Consider the following 21,355-nt stretch of genomic DNA (forward strand, 5'->3'; position numbering starts at 1 on the left):
AGGTTTTTTTCCTTCTTCTTCTTCTTCTTCTTCAAAAGATGTGAAATTTTGGATGGTAGAAGCTTTTTTTCCCCCTCGATGTGCCTGTTTTCCATCACATGATGTTTTTCTTCAGTTACCTTCCTGTATGTTTTCAAAAACTGTAGCTTGAGACTATTGAAAATATGGAAAGATCCAGCAACATATCAAAGCCAGAGTCCCGATTCCTCTGACGGCTTCCAGAGGATGGTCCCAGCTCTGTGTGAAGTCTGGGGGAGCACGCTGGCCGTGCTGTTCTGTTTGTCGTGCGAGCCAGGATGAGCTCCAGCTTAAGGTGCACTGCCAGTTGGCCTCTAGGCTGCTCTCGCATCTTTGCAGATGAGATGCATAAATTCCAGTAAAGTTCACTTTGCAGTGCACAGAAAGACGCCCTCGCTGTATCCAAGTCTTTGAGAAGGAAACGCTGTTGCCGAACACTTCTTTGCTAAGGAACGAGCACATTTCGGGGGATACACTCCTACGTGTGACCAGCATCCAAGCTCCGATTCATTATGCTTGACATGTTAAATCAAAACCATATGGTGGAATGAATCATTTTCTGATGTTTCTTGCATCACAGACTGGCATGGCTTTAAGACTTACTATATTTTTCCTGAAAATAGAGCACACTTCACAGATCGTATTGGCAGCCGGTTAAGAGAGAAGCTGAAGATACAAGACAATAAAACAGCCACTTATTTACCAGATGCATTATAGAGAAGCGTTAGGCTTTTTAACTCCTTAAACAGTTTCCCATGTGGATAATTTTTTGCCCCTTATTTGTATGGAGTTAATTCTATGCGTAGAACTTTTTCATCGGGAGAAATGATCTCAGACGCTGACCCACCAAGGGACTTTCCATTTTTAAGTAAATGGCTCATTACAGAGCAAAGGAGCTTTAGTTGAAAAATAACTCTCTAAAAATATGATTGTTCCAGCTACCTAACAGCCAACAGTCTCAAATTTACATTTTTTATTATGAGGTTTTTTTTTTTTTTGGTGACAGGTAATTCTAATGCCAGTTTTATTCTGCTCGTAATTTTCTGTTATATTTAAACCCGTGCACACCTGCAGGGCATATGACTATTTTATAATGAGAGTGATTCTTAAATCCCGGGGGTGCTCGTGATGCTGGCATTCAGATCAGTGTGCAGAGACACTCAAGTTGCTGCCAAGGCAAAGTGTCGTATGGCAGACTTTTCCAGCTTAGCATCACGGCCGCAGAGTGCTTCCCAGGCTCGAGTGTGTGGAAGGGTGAACCTTTCTCACTTGGCTTCCTCTGGAATTTCTAAAATCAGCTGGTGTTCTAAAGAAAGACTTCAGCTTCCCAGGCATCGCCGGTCCGGTGCGGAATCCCATTCTCGTTTTTGTCCGCCTAGAACCTGTTTTACTGCAACTCTAATAAGATGTCCCCCACTGAGTCGGGAGAGACAACATCGGGATTTCTGAGGCATTATCCCGATAAAAGTGCGTTGAGTGCGTGATAACAGCTGCATTTACATGCACTCGTGGGGAGCCTTCCCTCATTCTCTTTAGCTGCAGCAAGCACAACGCTTTGCTGATATTTAATATTTGTTCAGGAGAGATATTAATTACTGTGATTGTTCATTAAATACATTTTAAACCCTTGTGGTACTTAAATTGAATAAAATTAGGGTAATGAAATGTTGAGCAAATTCCCAAACCTATTTTTTTTGATATTACTCATATAGCGTATATGACTAATAGGTCCAGGAACTGTGTAGTAATGATCTAAATGAAAAACAGTTTATTAATTTTCTTAGCATTTTGTACTTAACAGCCTTGCGGTTGCCTTTTTTTTTTTTTTTTTTTTTTTCTGAATGCTCAGACCTCCCATTATTTCTGAGACCCTGTTCAGTTTTTAATATACCTCCCATGACCAGCCAAGGGAGCGCATAAAGTCCTGTTCTGTGACATAAAGTGAATGAAAAGAACATGTTTCCACTGTGGTTTGCTTATTAGGATTAGAGAGCTTTTTACTGGCCAGCTAATAACAGTTCCTCCCTACATCAGTAACATGTTCATTAGTTGTCCAGTGATTGAATAAAGACCCTTATTGATGACTTATGTCTGGAAAAGTGTGTTGGCATTGAACTTAAGCTGGATAGACTGTCAGCTGAAGATTCCCAGAGTCACTACTGTCAAATGCAGGAAGGGATTTGTCTGCTTTAAATAACTGTTTTATCGACTACTGCAAGCTGAAGCAGAGTAAATGTACGGGGAAACATTGTAAAACCAAGGTGACCAACATTTGTCGTGGTGGTCGGCGTGATTTCTGTCCTTTTGATCGAATCAGCTTCAGTCGAACATTTTCATCACGTGCTTTTATTTACCAAGTGACTCTGTTGAATTGAAATTTAAAATGCTTGAAATTTAATTCTACCATATGAGCAAAATAATTGTTTAATTAAATGCAACTGACTGTTTGATGAAAGCCGGAACAAGAGCACACAACGAAGGTTGGAGACCACAGATTTAAGGTACTAATATGAGTGATGAAATTCTAACTGAGTAAGTATGGAATTGAGCAATTGAGACAAAGATGGTCTCGAGAGGACTGCTGGCACGGTTTTATAAGTAGTGCACGGCACATTATTAAAACTGCACAAGTTTCGGAGAAACAATAATATATCCTCTTGTAGAATGGAGCAGAAGACGTGAAAAAACACAGGTGGTTCAAATCCATCGACTGGGACGCTGTGCCGCAGAGAAAGCTGAAGGTGAGTGCCGCCTTGACTCATGTACCATGGCATTGGGGAGGTCCTTTATGTTTGCCCAGAAGTGACCTAAAGAGCAGTTGGGAAAGTAGAAACGTCAGCTGTCTCTGTGCTGAGAAAGCACATCTGGGCCCTCAGACAACATTAGTAAAGCCGGAAAAATGGCTGGAGTTTATACATGTTGTGCTATTTCCTACTCATTCACCTTTTTTTTATTATTATTATTGTTGTTTTTTTTTTTTTTTTTTGAAATTCATAATTAGCAATATAACAGCAGTGAACGTTTTACAGACTCAGAGTTAAATGCATGTGTCTGCCATACTTCGTGAATATATGTTTTTCCTGGCTTTGTCGACTGTCACATCATACATATAAAGTCTACTCTACTTTTACTCTACTTAATTTTCTTCATTTCTACTATCTGCTTTTTTTTAAGGTTTACAATGCTTTCCAGTACATTTACAGTCCACTGATTTCTGTTTTTTTGTTGTCATCACAGCCTCCAATAATTCCGAAGGTGTCACACGAAGGGGACACATCCAACTTTGATGTATATCCCGAAGATGAATGGACGAAGGAAGCACCTGTGCCTCCCAAGGACCTGGAAATCTTTAAAAATTTCTGAAAATGCAGCCTGACTCAAGCACTCGGTACACAACAATTCGTGTTGCATGCATAGCGTTTCGTTGTCTTTTTACCGTGCCAGCAGTATAGCTGGGCTCTTCAGTTCTTGAGTTTTCCAAGAACGGAAGAGGTGCGTTGCTAATTTTACTTTACAACGTTTCTTAGGCAGTCCATTGACTCCAGGAGGATCTTGACAGTTGGACAATGCAGCCACAATTACTCATGTATTTGAGCTGCATCCTTATTGCATCAGCTGTCCAAGATGTGGGGCCACTCCTATGATTCCCCTCTCAAATTTTATTTTGCTTGAAGTGACTTGTGTTAACTGTTCCTCAGTTGAAGCAGGAATGATGATAAATCAGTTGTTTTCACTCTGCTTTCTTTTTAACGCCTAAAAAATAGAGGAGAACAATAGTTGCCACTGCTGCTGTATCCCTCAACATAGCACGTCCACTTCAGATTTTAACAAAATGCTCGTCCAAACTCACTTTGAAACAACATAAAAATTGTCCTGTGTTCTGATCACTAGTGGTTTCATGATGACTCTTTTTTTTTTTTTTTTTTTTTATTCACAGCCCGAGTGCTGCCTTGCCGACAAGCCTCAAGTGAAGAGGTTCTTCAGCGTCTGTTCACAGTCAGTGGTCCTCATCCAACTAAGACATTGTTTATTGGGTTTAAAAACGACATTTGTCCCTTTTACATGTTAGTTTTCGTTCTTGTCCGTTTTTTTCCCGAGAGCAAAGACTCTTCGAAAATGGCGCACCATTGGCATTTGGTTCCAATTAGTAGAATGCATGCAGCCTCTGCTTTCACGTTCAGACTCAGACTTACTTAGAAATCGTTGCAGGCATCATTAATTCGCTCTGAGGTTTAAGGCAAAACCATGTATATCGTGAAGAGGAATACACATACAACAGTTTTCTATAGCTACTTGTTTACTTATTAGAACTCTTATCAAAAGGAGTTTTATTTGTACACGAACTCTACATAACGCAGACGAGCCACTGTGTCTGCCTGCACTCGCCTTCCAGCATGGAAATGGGACATTGACTCTTATGTCATTGCAAAATGCCTGATGACGTCAGGGGTTGATGTTTTCAAATTTAAGAGCGTGCTATTTAAATGAAAGCCATTGCATTATATCAATATGTACAAGTTTACAGGCAAACAAGGCACAAGCGGTACTCAAGTGGAGAGTACTGAAAAATTGTTCTGTGGAAGCATTGGCGCTGAATCCAGTTCTTCCTTTTTTCTGAACACTGAGCTACATCATCTTCCGATCACTGCTGTCTTCTTGATGTCTGTAATTGTTTGGTCGAATGTTGTCCTTGTTTTCATCTCTTGGCATTGAAATATTGAATCAATAATTGTGAGATCCAATAAGCAGGTGATCCTCGTTAATGAACTGGATTGTCTCATGCCCTGTGGAAGCTGGTGGACCCTCCAGGGTGATGATTGGAGATGTTCTCATCACGTTTTGAATTTATGTTTGCAGTGATTCAGTACAAGAACTTGCAGGAAATAACATGTCAGTGCATTCACTTTTTTCCTACTCCAATGGGACTGATGCACTGATGAAATTTATTTTGGTGCTACAATTTTATTATATTTAATATTGACTTTAGAAATTGTTTTATTTATATTTTATCGAAATAAAATACTTTCTCTACTTAATTCAGTGTACATACATACCGGACACTTTTTTTTTTTTTTTTTAAATGTTTTGTCAATGCCTTTGGTTGTCCTTACCTTATTTTTAATTGGATGCCTTTTTAAAGAAGTTTGCTGAATTTTTCAGAGTAAATATACATTATTAAGTAGTTGCACCAGTCTTTAAAAAAATACTATTAATGGGTAACAGATCATGTTTGCCTTTTATGTGTGTCATGCCAGAGTTTAATTTGTATTCACAGTGTGTATTTACAGCCAAAAACCACGTACATAATTGTGTACTGAAGTACCAGTGATTCAATCACTCTCGAGGAGTGGGCTAACAGCTTGGTATCATGTTCCTTGTTATTTTTTTAAACAAATGTTTGTTTGAGGTGATTTCCCCCCTCCCCATACCCTGACCTTACATAGTTATACATACCACATTGTATTTCTGTATGTCTTTAAAACATACATGGCTAACTTATGGCTCTTACAGTTTTTGATTTTGATAGCAATAAAGATGTCAATTAATATTGCACAGTTTTACAACTTCTGTTGAACAGTCATGTCTTTTTGTCTATTAAGAACAGGTTATTTTGTTGTTCAGGTAATTTGAGTCCATACTGCACTACGGCTACCAGCAACAACTACCAGCTTCTGCTCATGTAATGCACTCGTATTTATCTCAGATGTACGTCGCTTTGGAGAAAATGGTCTGCTAAATCTGTAAATGTAACAGGTTTTCCAACCCCAAAATAAGTCATTTCATTCTCACATCTTTATATTTTATGTAACAGTTCAATCTTACTGAAACTGAGCCATTACACTTTGTGTCACTATCTGATCCTTTTGGTCGCCAAATTAACTTTGCAGACTGTAAATACTGACTATTTAGAATAGTTAACATAATACCATTTAATTTTAATTGTAGCCCTCAGAAATGTGGGCTCTTCTTCAGGGTTTGTGCACAATCTGGTAGCCTTCTGAAGGATTTCTTTTGTTAACAGGTCTAGTCTCTGAGTTCAGTTTCTCCTGGTGCACTTGTAATAGATTTGAAAAACCGGTGCAAATGTTTTTTCAGAAAATGCAAGAGCACAATATCCGAACTGCATCTGGGCAATTCGGACAGTAGAAAATAGGTTAGTATCTTCAATCCAGTTACAATTAGTAGTTTTCAATACCTTGGGTCTTTGTGCCCCTCTTCAAATGACCCTGATTCAGATGTTTTTTATTTGTAGCTGCAGTAAATACACACACACACACACACACACACACGCACACAGCACACTGTCTGAAACCACTCTGCAGTAAGTATAGATTTTTTTTTTCCAAAAAACCAATACATTAATGCATTGACAGTTCTGCACCTATACTTTACTCAAAGCATGCAGCTCATCAAAAGAAATTCTGTACTTGACATTGACTAAGTACTATACTTCTTAGTTGTATCCTCAACTTTTAAGGCTTTTGGAAATGTTTGCAGTCATTTAGCTTATTAAAATCATTTAGCGCTTTACCTCGATCATTAAACTACTGTGAAATGCTTGAGTTAAGGTTTTGTTTAGTCTTGGTCCAGAATACAAGTTGACATCTTGCATGAACAACCTTGAAAGATTCCTTGTAAATGGTTTGACCTGTGGACTAACCCTGAATAGAATGGTGGGTCAACACAGCACGAGCACCAGCAAGAAAATGTAGGAGATTAATTAAAACATTTGTTGTCAAAACATTGCTTGCTTTTGTAGGGATTCATTATGGCCAGACATGTTCCAGAAACAATATAGAGACTCTAAACTATATGGGTCAATGAGAGCCCTGAACTTCAAGCTCCATCTGAAATTCAGCTGGAGTCAAAATAATGCTTACGCAGCAATTTGGTCATGTCTGTTATGATGTCTTCTGACTCTTTTGTCCCACTTACAATGATAAGGACAGTGAAGACTAGTTGATGTTATCTTGCTGTCCTACCAAATTCTTGTCACAGAAAGCACTGCTGTTAGTTGCTCATTTAGCTGATGCTTTTCTCCAAAGCAACTTGCAATGGTAAGTTTGTACTTCAAACCATTTCCAGTGATTTTCCCATTTCTACAACTGGGTATTTTTTACTGAAGCAACTCAGGGTAAGTATTTTGCTCCAGGGTACTACAGCAGGAGGTGGAATTCAGACTTGTCATTCGAGTCCACAGAGGCAAATCTAAACACTTTACTACCTGCTGTCAGGGGTATTAAATTGAAAAAAAGGTACTGAAACCTGAAATAAAACCTATCATCACTATGTCCAGAGCTGGCTATGTTCAACAGCAAGGCCTGTTTTGTATGCAAGGAAATGCTCAGTCTCCAATTGTCAGTATTTAATTTAGTCCAATTTGTAACCGTGACAAGTTCAAATCATCCACTGATTTACTGGAGACATGCAGAGGGGACAGTTTGGTAGGATCCATCAGTGAGTGCTGTCTATGAGGAGACCTCTGATGGAAACACCCTTCATTTTGAGGAAGCAGTGACAAAAGTCACAAATCCCCAATTTGGTATATTAGTATCAAAGGATTAAAAGTTCAGTATTGAAAGGTTGCTTCCACTTAAATCTCAGGTAGTGCTGCCATTAAAGAAGCAGTTTTAGGGTTTCAAAATGGTATAGAACAGTGGTTTTCTCCTGAGGTCCATGGATGTTCTTTAAGGAGTCCAAGAAGAGCAGGCTTGCTTTTAAAATAACAATATAAATAAAGACCTAGAAATTGTTGCTACATGTAGAAGTTGTTGACAGCTTCTAATAAGAGATCTTTCAGCCAAGTTGTACTGTATCCCAACTAGTGCTTTGCTGAGTTGCAATGAGAGATCTGGAGAAGGCTGTCAAGTGTGCTGATGTATCTACGTGAACGATGATTAGAAATGTCTAATTAATCGTATTTTTTATAACACTATATGTGAATTTTCGGAAATAAACAAATAAATAGACAGACTCTTTTGAAGTGTCATTCTGGAGGAGACTTTTAATGGTATCATTGATGGCCAGGAAAACCATCTGATTGGTTTTGGATCTGCCCAGAACCCTTACTGGATACACGGATGAATGGACTGAAGTTATATTACATTAGATACATCATGGAATGATCAGGTTCTCTGAAAAAGAACGTAATGCTTGGAAAAGTTAGTGAATGATTGAATTAAAAGTCTTATGAGGTATTTATTATATCTCTGAAATATTTGTAGAACCTAACCTAATAATCAGGACTGAATTGGAGATTGTACAGTTCAATTCAGTTTATTTTTATAGAGCGCTGTTCTCATACAGTGACAATTCAAATGAAATAAAAATCTGAGTATTTTATTTACTGTAGCTCTGTCTACTGTTTTTACAAAATTTTATCAGCAAATCAATGGACAGCTGTATTATCACCCATGTATTTGTATAATTTTGACAAAGTAGCAAAGCAAATTTGGATTTACAAACAGATCAAGTTACCAATTGACTTCCTGTCTCAGTTGTATTTGTAAGATGAGGAGTAAGTGCATGTAAAATTTTTTTTTATATATATATATATATATATATATATATATATATATATATATATATATATATATATATATATATATATATATATATATATATATATATATATAGAGAGAGGGGGTGCAGTGGCGCAGTGGGTTGGACCACGGTCCTGCTGTCCGGTGGGTCTGGGGTTCGAGTCCCGCTTGGGGTGCCTTGCGCCGGACTGGCGTCCCGTCCTGGGTGTGTCCCCTCCCCCTCCGGCCTTACGCCCTGTGTTGCCGGGTAGGCTCCGGTTCCCCGTGACCCTGTATGGGACAAGCGGTTCTGAAAAGGTGTGTGTGTGTATATATATATATATGTATAATAATGTAAATGTAATATAATATACTAATTTACATATATACTGTATGTGTAAATGATTAAACCTTTGGGACTAGGTGCTTTCTAGTCATCCTCCAGTTTGCAGTAATCTAGCAATATTCTGAACACCTTATTTCGGAAGAAAAAGTCATCGAGGAGTTGAAAATGACAACGAATCCTGCTGGATATGCTGAGAAGTTTAACGTGCGCACTGACATCTCCCAGTGGCTGCGATGCATTTAAATTGGAAATAAAAGTAGAATGTGCTGACTGGTAACCATCCACTAAAACTGCCTTTTTGAGCAGAACTGTTTTCCTCCTCGTCTGTCCTGTTCCGTTCAAAAACGCAGATGAAGATGTATGTGACAGTGCCAGTTTCTGCTGGGGTTAGTTGTGCTCCAGTGGCCTTGATGGCCTTAGCAGATACCCTTGGAGCTCCTGCACTGGGCCCATAAGCCTGCAGAGAAAGGCTTGCATGTCAAAGGGTTTGCCCCTTCTTCTGTGCTCCTACGAAGTCCTGCTGTGACCCCATTGCACTTTGTTGCACTGCAGGTTTTGCAGAAATGCAGGCAGACAGAGGATCTGTTCCTCATTATTAAAGTGGTTCTCCACTCCACAGATTATTGTACCATAGAGGAAATTACAGGAAGACCTAAGTTGCTCCATTGATCCCAGTGGCAAAGTAGACCAAGTAAACAAGCAGCCACACTAACCATGATGTGAAATTGTTCCCAAAAAATGCAAATTCAGGAACATTTTAAAGAGTAGCATCTGTTCCTCTTCATTGCTTTTTCGGCTCAAGAAAGCACCCGCTGTTTAGATATAATTTCCTTTGTTTTACTGCTGTAGCTATAGACAGGAAAAAAAATTATTTTACCCATATATATATATATATATATATATATATATAGGATGGTTGTGTGTCTGTATATACAGTATAGTACACATACGGAATTAAATACACTTAAATATGAAACTTCATACTTGTTTACACAAAATTATATACAAACCTTTATCTCGATATCAAAATGGCACTTTAGCAAAATGGCATGATTACTTTGTCATATTATTTACTTGCCTCAAAGAAATGGAAGACAACTTAAAATTTTGTAAGTTCTTACTATTAATTTAAGGAGGGGCGCGGTGGCGCAGTGGGTTGGACCGCAGTCCTGCTCTCCGGTGGGTCTGGGGTTCAAGTCCCGCTTGGGGTGCCTTGCGACGGACTGGCGTCCTGTCCTGGGTGTGTCCCCTCCCTCTCTCCAGCCTTACGCCCTGTGTTGCCGGGTAGGCTCCGGTTCCCCGTGACCCCGTATGGGACAAGCGGTTCTGAAAGTGTGTGTGTGTACTATTAATTTATTTTTATATATATATATAGGGGGGTGCGGTGGCGCAGTGGCGCAGTGGGTTGGACCGCAGTCCTACTCTCCGGTGGGTCTGGGGTTCGAGTCCCGCTTGGGGTGCCTTGTGACGGACTGGCGTCCCGTCCTGGGTGCATCCCCTTCCCCCTCCGGCCTTACGCCCTGTGTTGCCGGGTAGGCTCCGGTTCCCCGTGACCCTGTAAGGGACAAGCGGTTCTGAAGATGTGTGTGTGTGTATATATATATATATATATATATATATATATATATATATATATATACACACGGCAAAAGAAATAGAAAGTTTGTTTCCCCACCCCAGTATTTTATTTTCCTAAATAAAGCTAAAATGTTATTCTTCACAATGGCATTGAAGAAATTTCAAGGTACTGCAATATTTGGAAGTAATATTAAAGTTTGAAGGGTAGCTGAAATACATCAACACAGTATAATGACTTTAATTAGAGAGGTGTCCGAAGCCTCTTAATGACTTTTATTAGAGGGGTCATTTCTTTCTACACAGGACTAATAGCAGTGTGGAATGCTTTTAAAACCTGGCCAGGGCAAACTGACAGATGGTTGCCTATATTATCCATATGGTTAAAAGGATTTTACCGTTTGACACAACGATTCGGTCTCACCGAGAGCACTCTTTATACAGAATGTGTGCTTAAATTTCCAGTCTTGGTCATTAAGGGTTTCCTAACCATGCAGAATACTTTGGATGGCATTTATGGACCTCAGAAATGAATCTAAATCACTTTTTGTATGGCTTTCAGCAAGCATGGATGTTTTTCTGTTTATTGTACATTCCTTAATTTAAACTATTTACACCGAAACATGGGATTCTCCATGCAGATTCAAATGAAAGAGTTAGTACTAGTGATTTTTTTTTTCCAAATTTCAGTAGTTTAAATGCACCAGCAATATAAACAACAGACAAAAGCAATTACTGCATAATTTCATTTACATGGTTTATCCCCAGTTTTTATCTCGAGTTTCATTGCACTTCTGTGGTATTTCAGCATTTTTCTGCTGTAGAAAAAAAGTTGCTAAACCCAGGGCAAACATCAATTCATTTTGCTTTCTGTCCATTTGTATTAAAACTCAAAAAACGTGTACCGTGAACGACTGGTTCTAATTGCTCTAAGTGCTTCAGAAATTTCCCAAATTTTGGCTGCCCTAGTAAGAATGAAGTCAAGAAAGAGAAGGCGCTGAGCCTTTCAAGTCAAAATGTGGAAGGTAAGACAGTGCTCTCTCTGCCTACATTGTCATGGTAACAAACAAACAGTCCCATCAGCTAATCTCGTGACAGCCCATCCATCAAAGGTTAATTTCCACATTTCTGTCTTGCTGCTACATCATTGTGAATGTTAGTGCCATTTCCTTTTTCACCATTAGAATTATTCTACGGTAATTATATATCTCACTCATCCGTCGAGAGACCTTCGGGAGACCCTTTTTTGACTCGGGTTGTGGCGATGTGGAGTCCAGACTCAGGGCGGAGTACGGCCTTGCCAGTTCACCACAAGGTTCTACAGTCAAATTATCTATATTATGGAATGTCAAGTAGGAAAAAGAGTAAAATATGGTTATAAAATGTTTAGGGCAAGTTGTGGGGAGAGGTTACAGCAGGACGTGGAGCTGGGCCAACTAATCTCCCCTGTGTACATTTTACCATGGGGCAGGTAGGGCTTGGAAGTGATCATTAAAGACGCAAAGGAAGCTGGAGAATGTGACTCAGCCAACAGGCATTACCCTCTGGCTGACCGCTGCTTTCTGATCACCCACTCCCTAACCTGTGCCGTCTCCCACACAGCCTGCCCTCGGAGGTACCCCTTGGTCATGCTGCCCTCTGACAGCCCATCAGCCCTTCCTCAGTTCTAAATGGAAGGGGCAGTTGGTGGAGAGCCAGCTGACTCCACAGCCCTGCCCACATCCAATCCCCTTAACCTTGAAAGGAAAGAGCCCTTCCGCCTTCATCTTCTGTTGATAGCGGGGCTTTATGTGGCCTCATGAAATACTGCTCCCAAGGATATGCCGTGATCTTCAGAGCAATCAGATGCAAATTCTTTCTTTCCTCAGTATGTTGCTGTTTTCATTTGTATCATGTTTCAATATATATCAGTGCTGTCATGTGTGGATATTAGTCAAACAGACGAGATATAAATACAATACACCCGTTTAAACTTTATCCTGACAGTATATCAAACGTACTCGCTGACTTTTTCAAAGACAGTTTCAGCAGTTGATGCTGCCAAGTCTTGGAGGTGATAGACACTGGAATGTGGGCTGAGATGAATTTGGCCATAATGATGTGATACTGAAAAGCTGTTTAAAGTGTTACTTTCTTTTTTCTAAATCCCAGCGCTGTCAAGCATTATTTTTCCTTCTTATTCCTCCTAATTTATGATAATACATTTGTTTATTGCTGTTACATATTACATCTACAAGAAAAAAGTAGCTTTCTATAAGAATAGGATGAAAGTACACAGTTCTAGGATTAAACATTTCCAAAGGACTGTGTTTTGCCATTGAATATTTTCCCTATTAATATCCAGAGATTAATCATGTAGAACACAATATAATGTGAATGGTTGAAGTTTTGCCATGAAATAGGGTTAAACAATGAAGTGGGAGAGATGAAAATGGTCATAAGACACTTAATGCTGGAAGGAGTCCATTTTTACAAGGACTGTGACCAGCAGGAGGAGAAGGACGCTGGACTGATAGAACCTCAGCTTCAAGCCATCTGTGCTGTCCCAGTGGACACCAGAGAGACCTTCTGTGAAGCTCCATCCAAAAGATTATAAAGCACCAAAAATGAAGTGTTTCCTTCCAATCACTTCCTTAAGGGCCAGTTTTAGGTTGCCAAGCATAACCTTTTCTCCAGCAAAAATCCTTCTGCCTAGACTGATGGTTGCTATGAAAATCTATAAATTCCCATACCATAAAAATCATAACAGATTTATTACGTTTTGTGGGGTATTGTGGGCGAGAGATAGTGAAGACCGATGTTTTACACATTACTTTATATTGCTCAGGGCGACCCCACACTGCACAGCACCATGGTTCTGTTTTTCTTTAAAGATAGATCTAGCCTGACATTGTGTTGAGCATGGGAACATGTGTCTACTATTTAAAAATGACACTTCTCTGACAAAATGAATAATGAACTCTACACAAACATAGCCATGTGTCAAAAAATTCACCAGAAGATACCTAGCTGTAATAGCTTGCAGTAACTGGGTTTCTTTTTATCTTCATTGTAACAGAAAGTCCAAAATCACCTTTTATAACAAAGGTCACTTTGTAGGACACTAAAAAGTAATTGTATGAAGATATGGATATGTGCGGCTTGGTGATCGTATATCAACCATGGTGTGTGAGTGCATGTGTGGCCACCTTGCAATTGGCGGGCGTCACGTCCAGGGTGTACCTTGAATAGCTTGGCATCCTGTGCTTTCGGGATAGGCTCCGGACTACTGCGACTGTGATATTAGGACAGTGATATGAGTGAATGATATCTCATTGATCTTAGAAATGTAATATTTTCATAAAGTAGGAATAAACCAAGGAACAGAGACTATCGATACAATATTCATCTGGCATTCTCATACCTTTCATAGTAGGTTGAAATATCTTTACCATCCATACCATACACCTTCATGTTACATTTACATTTATTCATTTAGCAGATGCTTTTCTCCAAAGCAACGTACATCTCATAGAAAATACGATTAGTGCATTACATTAGGAGAAAGAGACATAGCTGCAGATGTGTGACTCTTAAGTAGTTAGTTTCTTTCACCATATGCACCGACCTTCATCACACAAGTAGCTGCATAAAACTTTACCAGAATATCACCGATTCCTAACCACCTTCCTAGACGTTTTTTTTCTTTTTTTTTTTTTGAGATACATGCAAACATTTGTGTTACATTGCAGGAGTGGCTCTATGAAGGATTGATCCAAGCATCATCATGAACATGTATAATTTACGGGCATGAACTTAAGAGCTCGTGGGCGAAGTGAGTCCGGAAGAGGTGAGTTTTCAGACCGTTTTTAAATGTGGACAGGGATTCAGCAGTTCTGAGTGAAAGGGGGAGGTCATTCCACCACAACGAAGCCAGAACCAAGAATCTCCGTGCTTTACTTTTCGTGCTTGGGACCACCAAGCGGGCAGATGTGGAAGAATGTACCAATCTTGTAGATAGCTGGGAGCAGTTCTGTAGATGAATTTGTAGGTCATAAACAATGTCTTAGATTTGATCCGGGCAGCTTTAGGAAGCTAGTGGAGAGAAACGAGTAGAGGAGATGCATGGAAACGCTTCGGCAAGTCAAACACAACTTGAGCAGCAGTGTTCTGTATCAGCTGTAGAGGTTTGAGGGCAGTAGCAGGCAGGCCAGACAGGAAGGAGTTGCAGTAGTCCAGGCGGGGTGTCACCATGGTCTGGACAAGTAGTTGGGCAGAGTCAGTTGTGAGGTAAGGACGGATCCTGAGAATATTGTGCAGGATGTATCTGCAGGACCGGGTTGTGGCTTCGATGTGCTGAGAGAAAGATAGACTTGTGTCACTCGTCACTCCCAGACTCTTAGCCATGTGTTACATGGAGTCAAGGTCCGCTGAATAAGTGACAGAGGTTTTAATCAGTCATGGAAGTGTAAAATTAAAGGTTTGTACTTTTTATTAAAGATTGTGTCCATTGTCTAAAGTTGCCAGGACTGTGACAGTCTGTACCTGGTCTTGTTCCTGGTCTTTTTTAAACCCCAAATACAGATGTTGAGGGGTCTTTGCCATCTGGCTCTTGGTGTCTTCCAGATGTTCAGCACATCTTTTCCATAGTGCCTACACAGCTAAACTGGTAATTAGAACCATGCTATCATGTATGCAGCCGAAATTTTACAACAATGCACTGTTTACGGCCAACAGGAACTGTCTCAGTTACACACTCAGCTTCTATTCACAAGAGGAATGGTTCGTGATTTTAATTTTCAGTATTGACAGCAGTTCTCCATTCTGTGGTGCTTCAATCCACAGCAAAGATTAAAGATAAACATTTATTGTGGTTCACTGCAAAAATTAAAATAAAGAAAACACATCTACTTAGTTTTTCACAGCTGGTGATCAAATCATTTTGAGTAGCAGAGATACAGGTTCCTTGGAAAAACCCCAGAGCAGTTCCATCACTACCCTATTACATGGAGATATTTGGTAATGGGGACATATATCTAGACAAAGGAACTTTTTCGAAAGGGCTTCAGCATTACCTGTTTTAAAAAGATTCTTTCTCGGTTTTTCTTGTGGACAACTGCAGAGCGCATCTGCAGAATATAGTACCTAATGAATTGTACAGACAGGTCTACTACCATTACTGGTGTACAGTATATAATTATTTATTTGCAAGTTATAGTAAATACTTGTTCAAACTTGTAGCTGTAATTTTTTTGATTAAAATACATGTAATTATTATGTATTGTTTAGTAAATGTCTTTGTTCTTTACTTAAAATGATTGACCCTTTAATATAGCAAGCTGTTCTTACAGTGTCAATCAGAGAATGCATTGGTACTACAGGCGATGTGGAATTTGGTCCCAGGTCCTTCGATTGCGAAGTGGTGGTTCCAAGTACTTCAGTTGAGGTGCACAGAAAGAAATGAAAGTCCATGCTGATGACTGCAAAACTGAAAAAAAATAGTCTTTATCACGAAACATTCTGCATACATAACAGTTTGGGTATGATATCTTTTGTCATGTTGGGGATGCTACTAATGGGCCATGTAACATAAACGCTCACTGAAACCGCTTGTCTCAAGCGGAGTCGCGGCAAGCCGGAGCCTAACCCAACAACAGAGGTCGTAAGGCTGGAGGGGGAGGGGACACCCCCTGGATGGGACACCAGTCCAACGCAAGGCACCCCAAGCGGGGACTCGAACCCCAGACCCACCAAAGAGCAGGACTTGGCCACCCCACATACTTACACAATTGCTAATTTAAGAAAATTTCTTACAGAAGTAGTCTGAACAAACTAATAGCATCAAAAACTGCATATGAAGAGCCTGGTAATAGTCAATTTAACATGCAGGAACATTATTTGCTGTTATTATTTGTTTATGGCTTTTTTGTTTTTTACTTATGAAGTGTTTTTCTTCTTTTCTTTATTTATATTGACAGCGAGGAGTGATATTATCTTTAACCCCCTTCAAAGCGATTAAAGAGAAGTGAAAAGTGTTTATTAAAATGCTTTTACACAGATGGCTCTCTTTAGGATTTTATTAATTTTCTAGGCTTCAGCTACAACCTTCATCAATTAAGTATGAAAAATTACACTGTCTTAGGAATGACATTGTGTGATGATGTGAGGCTGCATGTGGAAGCTGAGATAAATGCGTCCTGTTTTCATACCCTATAATAGACCTTTCTGAAAAACAAAACCCCTTACGTTTTTGCCGTGGAAAAGTGACTGAGACTAAATTTCAGCAGCAAAGCAAGAATTATGGCATACAGGAAAAAGAAAAATTTCACTTGGAATATTTTGTAGTTTTACCTTAATACCTCTCTTTCTTTTTCTCTCTGTGCTCTGATTTAAAACAAAAAAAAGGCAAATTGCAATAATCTATCTATCTATCTATCTGTTTATTTTAATCAGGTGTGCTTATGACCCCAAGAGATGTAAACAACTGCAGGTATAAAACCAGGATAATAATTTACCATGTTTCGCACCTAATTGTTGTTGTCCCAGCAGTTAGACCTCTTTGTAGCTGTGGTAGCATCACACTCAGATACGGAGAAATGACACAGTGTAATTCTCCCGAGACTAAAGGAAAAGCCGTTCAAACGGTAAAGTCTCTTCTTGCATTAATTTTTGTTGACTTATTGCCATTATAAAACGCACTTAAACCTAACCCTCTAAACAAGGCCTACAAATAAAAAGTGCTGACTTGAGACTGTGACAGTTCATGTTTTTGCGAATCGTGCTCTCGGAGGTTCAGCAGGAGACAAGCTGATGAAATATTTGTTGTTTAATTTCCCCTGGCATCAGAGAGGATGCCTGAATGGTTTGCAACGCATTGGCAGCGTTGAGAATTAGTCATGCTGCACATCTCACAGTAGACGCACGAATCCCCGCTCGCCTCTACTGCAGACTCTCGCGGCCCTTCGCTAGGGGCTCGGTCACATCTGACCTGTCGAACACGTCCTGTAAACAGTTCCAGGTGGTGTTACGTACACAGAGCCCATGCTGTGAGACTGCCGGGACTCGTCACGAACACACGGATGCGCGGACCTACGAAGAAGCCACTTGAAGGAGAACCGAGGAACGTGCGAGCTGCATGTATGAATTTCATGCGAACTCCGGTTCCACCTTTCAAACAGAGGTCTGCGCTTCCGGGTTGTGTGTACATGGAGGTAAAAACCTGACGTTTCTTTCTTTTCCTCCCCCAGTGCTGTCTAGACCGGCAAATGGGACAGCTGCTCCGCAGCAGTAAAGCTGTTTATGCCTGGCCTTTGCTGATATGAAGTAATCACATGTGCACGCCAATAAAACAACACTTGAGGATTCCAGAAAGTTTACTGTGACCTAGAAAACCACATGCTTATACGGTACGCAGCGCAGGCAAAAGTCTAGAGAGAACTGCTTCAATCTATCTATTTCTCCAAGAAAGTACCTAACCAGTGTTCTTGGTTTTCACAATTTTTGACACACCTGCTCACCTGACAAATCCTTTCCTCATATCTATTCTTGAAGCTGAAAAACAAACATTAGTGCGAAAGAAAGCATGTTTCTTGTTTTCATCTGATAGTTTTCTCAAAAGCAACTTATGATGTTAAGCTGGTTACAACAATTTATCCATTTACACAGGTAGGAAATTTTACCGGAGCAACTTCGGGTGAGTGGGTTCAAGGGTTCAATAGCTGGAGGTAAGTTCTGAATGTGCAACCGTTGCATCCAAGAGCAGAAGCTCTAACCATTACACTACCAGCTGTCCCTCCAGTTAGTTTATATGTATGAAATGATTTTTAAACATATATACACACACACAATTTTATTATTTCTATATAATACTGTATTTTATATAGTACTTTTTTATCCTCAAAACCACTTGTTCAATGTAGAGTCTAGGTTGTCCAAAGCCTATTCCGAAAGCATAGGGCATGAGGTTAGGGTACACCCTGTTCAAGATCTCATGAGAACATGCAAACTCTTCACAGCCTGAGCCAGATTTGAACCCATGTTCAAACCTACAGCCCAGGGGCTATGAGGTACCAGCACTGGCTGTTGCACCACCATGCCACTCTCTTGTTTTGTTACTTTACATCTGTAACACACCGAGTTACCAAATAATACAGAAAGTAAGAATTTATTGTATTCTTTATAACAAATGTATGCTACCCATGAGTTAACTATAAATTACTTTAATGCAAAGAAGTACAAAAGATGGTTTAGAGGCAGCCTGTACGTTGTCCCTGACGCTGCTCGCTGGAGTTCAGGGTGCAGCATGTAGAACGGGCCTGATCTGATTTTCTTGGACGATATGATCACGGTCTTCTCAGAAAGCTTCCTGTGTCCAGTGGGGATGATTCCCTGCCATATAAAAGTTTGTATATCAGAATATATCATTTTCAGTCTTGCTGCCATATCAGTAAGAGACACCGAATGGTCGGATTGCCTCGGAGGTAGTGCTGGAGGAGACAACCTTGAACTTTGGTCCGTTCCCTCAACATGCTGTTCACTTTGGCAGCTGAGCAGCACTCGAACCTGTACGGTGTGTAACTCTCGTTCTAACATTGTACAGAAAATGTGAGTTAATACACCCAGCAAGCTGTAAATCATGTTTTAAATTTGTTTCATCCAACATGATGTGTTCTCAAGATGTTGCTGGAAACCCCATGGTGCAGAGAGTACATGAGTCACCCTGACACCTGTACTGATCAACTTGTTCTACTGAGACCTGTTACTGTACTTATAGGACAATAACGAGCCTCTGGATAAACTGGCTTCATCTGCTAACTTGCCCTCATTTGTTATCTATATGTTACATGTGCTATAATGTTTATTTCACACTTACAGTATGCGCTTTCAGTGCTTGTCCTGGTCAGGGACATGGGGAACCGGAGCCTATCCTGGAATCACTGGGCGCAAGGCTTTACCCTTTTGACAGGATGACAGTCCATGTGCAGGGTAACCACCCATACACAAGCAATTTATTGTTGCTAATTCACCTAAACTGCATGTCTTTGGAATGTGGAAGGAAACCAGAGCACCCAGCAGGAACTCATACAGACAATGGAAGAACATGCAAACTCCACACAGAGCTGTGCTTGTACAGCCCTGGTGCTGTGAGGTGGCAGCACTAACCACTGCGCCTCTGTACCATGACATTTATTGTGTAAATAAAATGCTTTTATATTCTATTAGAGACAATTCTGTACAGTGAAAATAAATCCAAGGTTCAGAGGAATTAATCTGAGGTTATGATTCTCAATAAACACCTCAGCAAATATTTTTTCAATATTGAGGGCAGTTTTATTTGTTCAAGACGGTCTTCCTACCGTATGAAAATACCATGCTGTCTGACGGGCACAGCGCTGAAACTGAGGATAACAGAGGACAATGTTAAAGCAGTGCAGGACTGAACTGTTCATATCTACTTGTTTCATTGGCAAAGTCGAAGGAGTTTTAGAGCAGGAAAACCCGACACTTTGTGCTACACTTGATATTTCATGCACCATTAGAGAATTTCCCGATTACCTTGGGATGTGATTCCTTCCATTGCTTTGTGCCGCCTTGAATCTTTTCACATTTTTACCGCCTGTCTGACATGTTTGAGCAAAATAGAAAAGGTGAATAGGTCTGTTCAGAGGTGCCTACTCATTGTGTATACCGTCTCTGCTTCAGTGCAATGTTATTGCACCGTTTTTCAAAATGAATAAAAGTTGAAAGAGTTAACGTTGAGGATGACTGTTTGATTTGTCACAGTTTGTCTATTTGCAGGTTTTCCAAGTGTCAGTGGCTGTTTTGGAGGAACACTGTGCCACACAGACAGCTGGAAATGCACAGTGGAAATTTTTCGGCCATTTGCGGTTAGAGGCATCACAGCTTTAAACAAATTGAGAAAAAAAAAAAAAAAGTTTATTATCCACATGTGGATAGTTTCTGGAAAAGTTATTGGGTTCTGTTAACAGCTTGGGTTCTTATCTGTCCCCGTTTCCTGCAGGGAGGAGGAATCGAATCACTCAATAATCACTATCCCTTATAAAATCAGAAATGAAGTAATTGAAAAAAGTTTTTTGGTTTGTGTCTAGGACCTTCTTGCTTGAAGAATTCATGTGCAAGTTCACAAGCTATGGCTTCTTAATTGTTACTGTCCCTCCTGAAAAGGTATGTTGCAGTTTTAATGTTTATTGTATTAGTTTCACAAATGCATGAAATGCCATCATAATTTAGAATCATGTACTGTTGTTTTAATCAGTACTTCTATAACACAGCCATTACTTTCAAGTAAATATTTTCTTCACGTTTTTCTTCCCCCAATACTGAATATTGAGTAAATATACACTTTTTAAGATACAGGAATCATATGGCTACTGAGATGTTTTTTATATGTACCATCTTATCCCTTGATTCCAAATCAGAGTGAGCAAAGCACTACTTTGAGTATTCGTTAGTTATTGGATTATGTAGGTAGCCATGGAAATGCAGGGTGTTTTAACAGAAAAGAAAAGTAAATATTAAGTCATTGATGTAATACAAAAATAGTCAGGATATAATAGTAAAATAGGTAGATTACTGTGGTCATGAATGCTTAAATGAAACGGTTTTTAAAGTGAATCCAGGGTCATCTGTCTGTGTGTGTGTGTGTGTGTGTACAAACATATTCATTTACTCGTATTCTTGAAGAGGGGGATGCACTGGTGCAGCAGGTTTGGCTGGGGCCTGCTCCTTGGTGGGTCTGGGGTTTGAGCCCTGCTTGGGGTGAATTGCGATGGACTGGCGTCCCATCCTGGGTGTGTCCCCTCCCCCTCCAGCCTCGCACCCTGTGCTGCTGGGCTAAGTTCCGGCTTGCCACAACCCCACTTGGGACGAGTGGCTTTGGGCACTGTGTGTGTAT

The 21,355-nt window shown here is 40.0% G+C and overlaps 1 protein-coding gene across 1 annotated transcript in view; it reads left to right on the forward strand.

The window, feature by feature from the left end:
- Positions 1-5,555, forward strand: part of prkx (protein kinase X-linked) — a 35,852-nt gene extending 30,297 nt beyond the window's left edge. Inside the window, exons 7-9 of the mRNA XM_018729416.2 lie at positions 2,682-2,759; positions 3,256-3,406; positions 3,956-5,555. Coding sequence (XP_018584932.1) covers positions 2,682-2,759; positions 3,256-3,381 — 204 coding nt within the window. The 3' untranslated portion in view covers positions 3,382-3,406; positions 3,956-5,555. The remainder of the gene's footprint in view (positions 1-2,681; positions 2,760-3,255; positions 3,407-3,955) is intronic.
- Positions 5,556-21,355: the final 15,800 nt, after the last annotated feature.

This window comes from Scleropages formosus, chromosome 14 (genome assembly GCF_900964775.1).
Source record: "Scleropages formosus chromosome 14, fSclFor1.1, whole genome shotgun sequence".
NCBI classification, from domain to species: Eukaryota; Metazoa; Chordata; class Actinopteri; order Osteoglossiformes; family Osteoglossidae; genus Scleropages; species Scleropages formosus.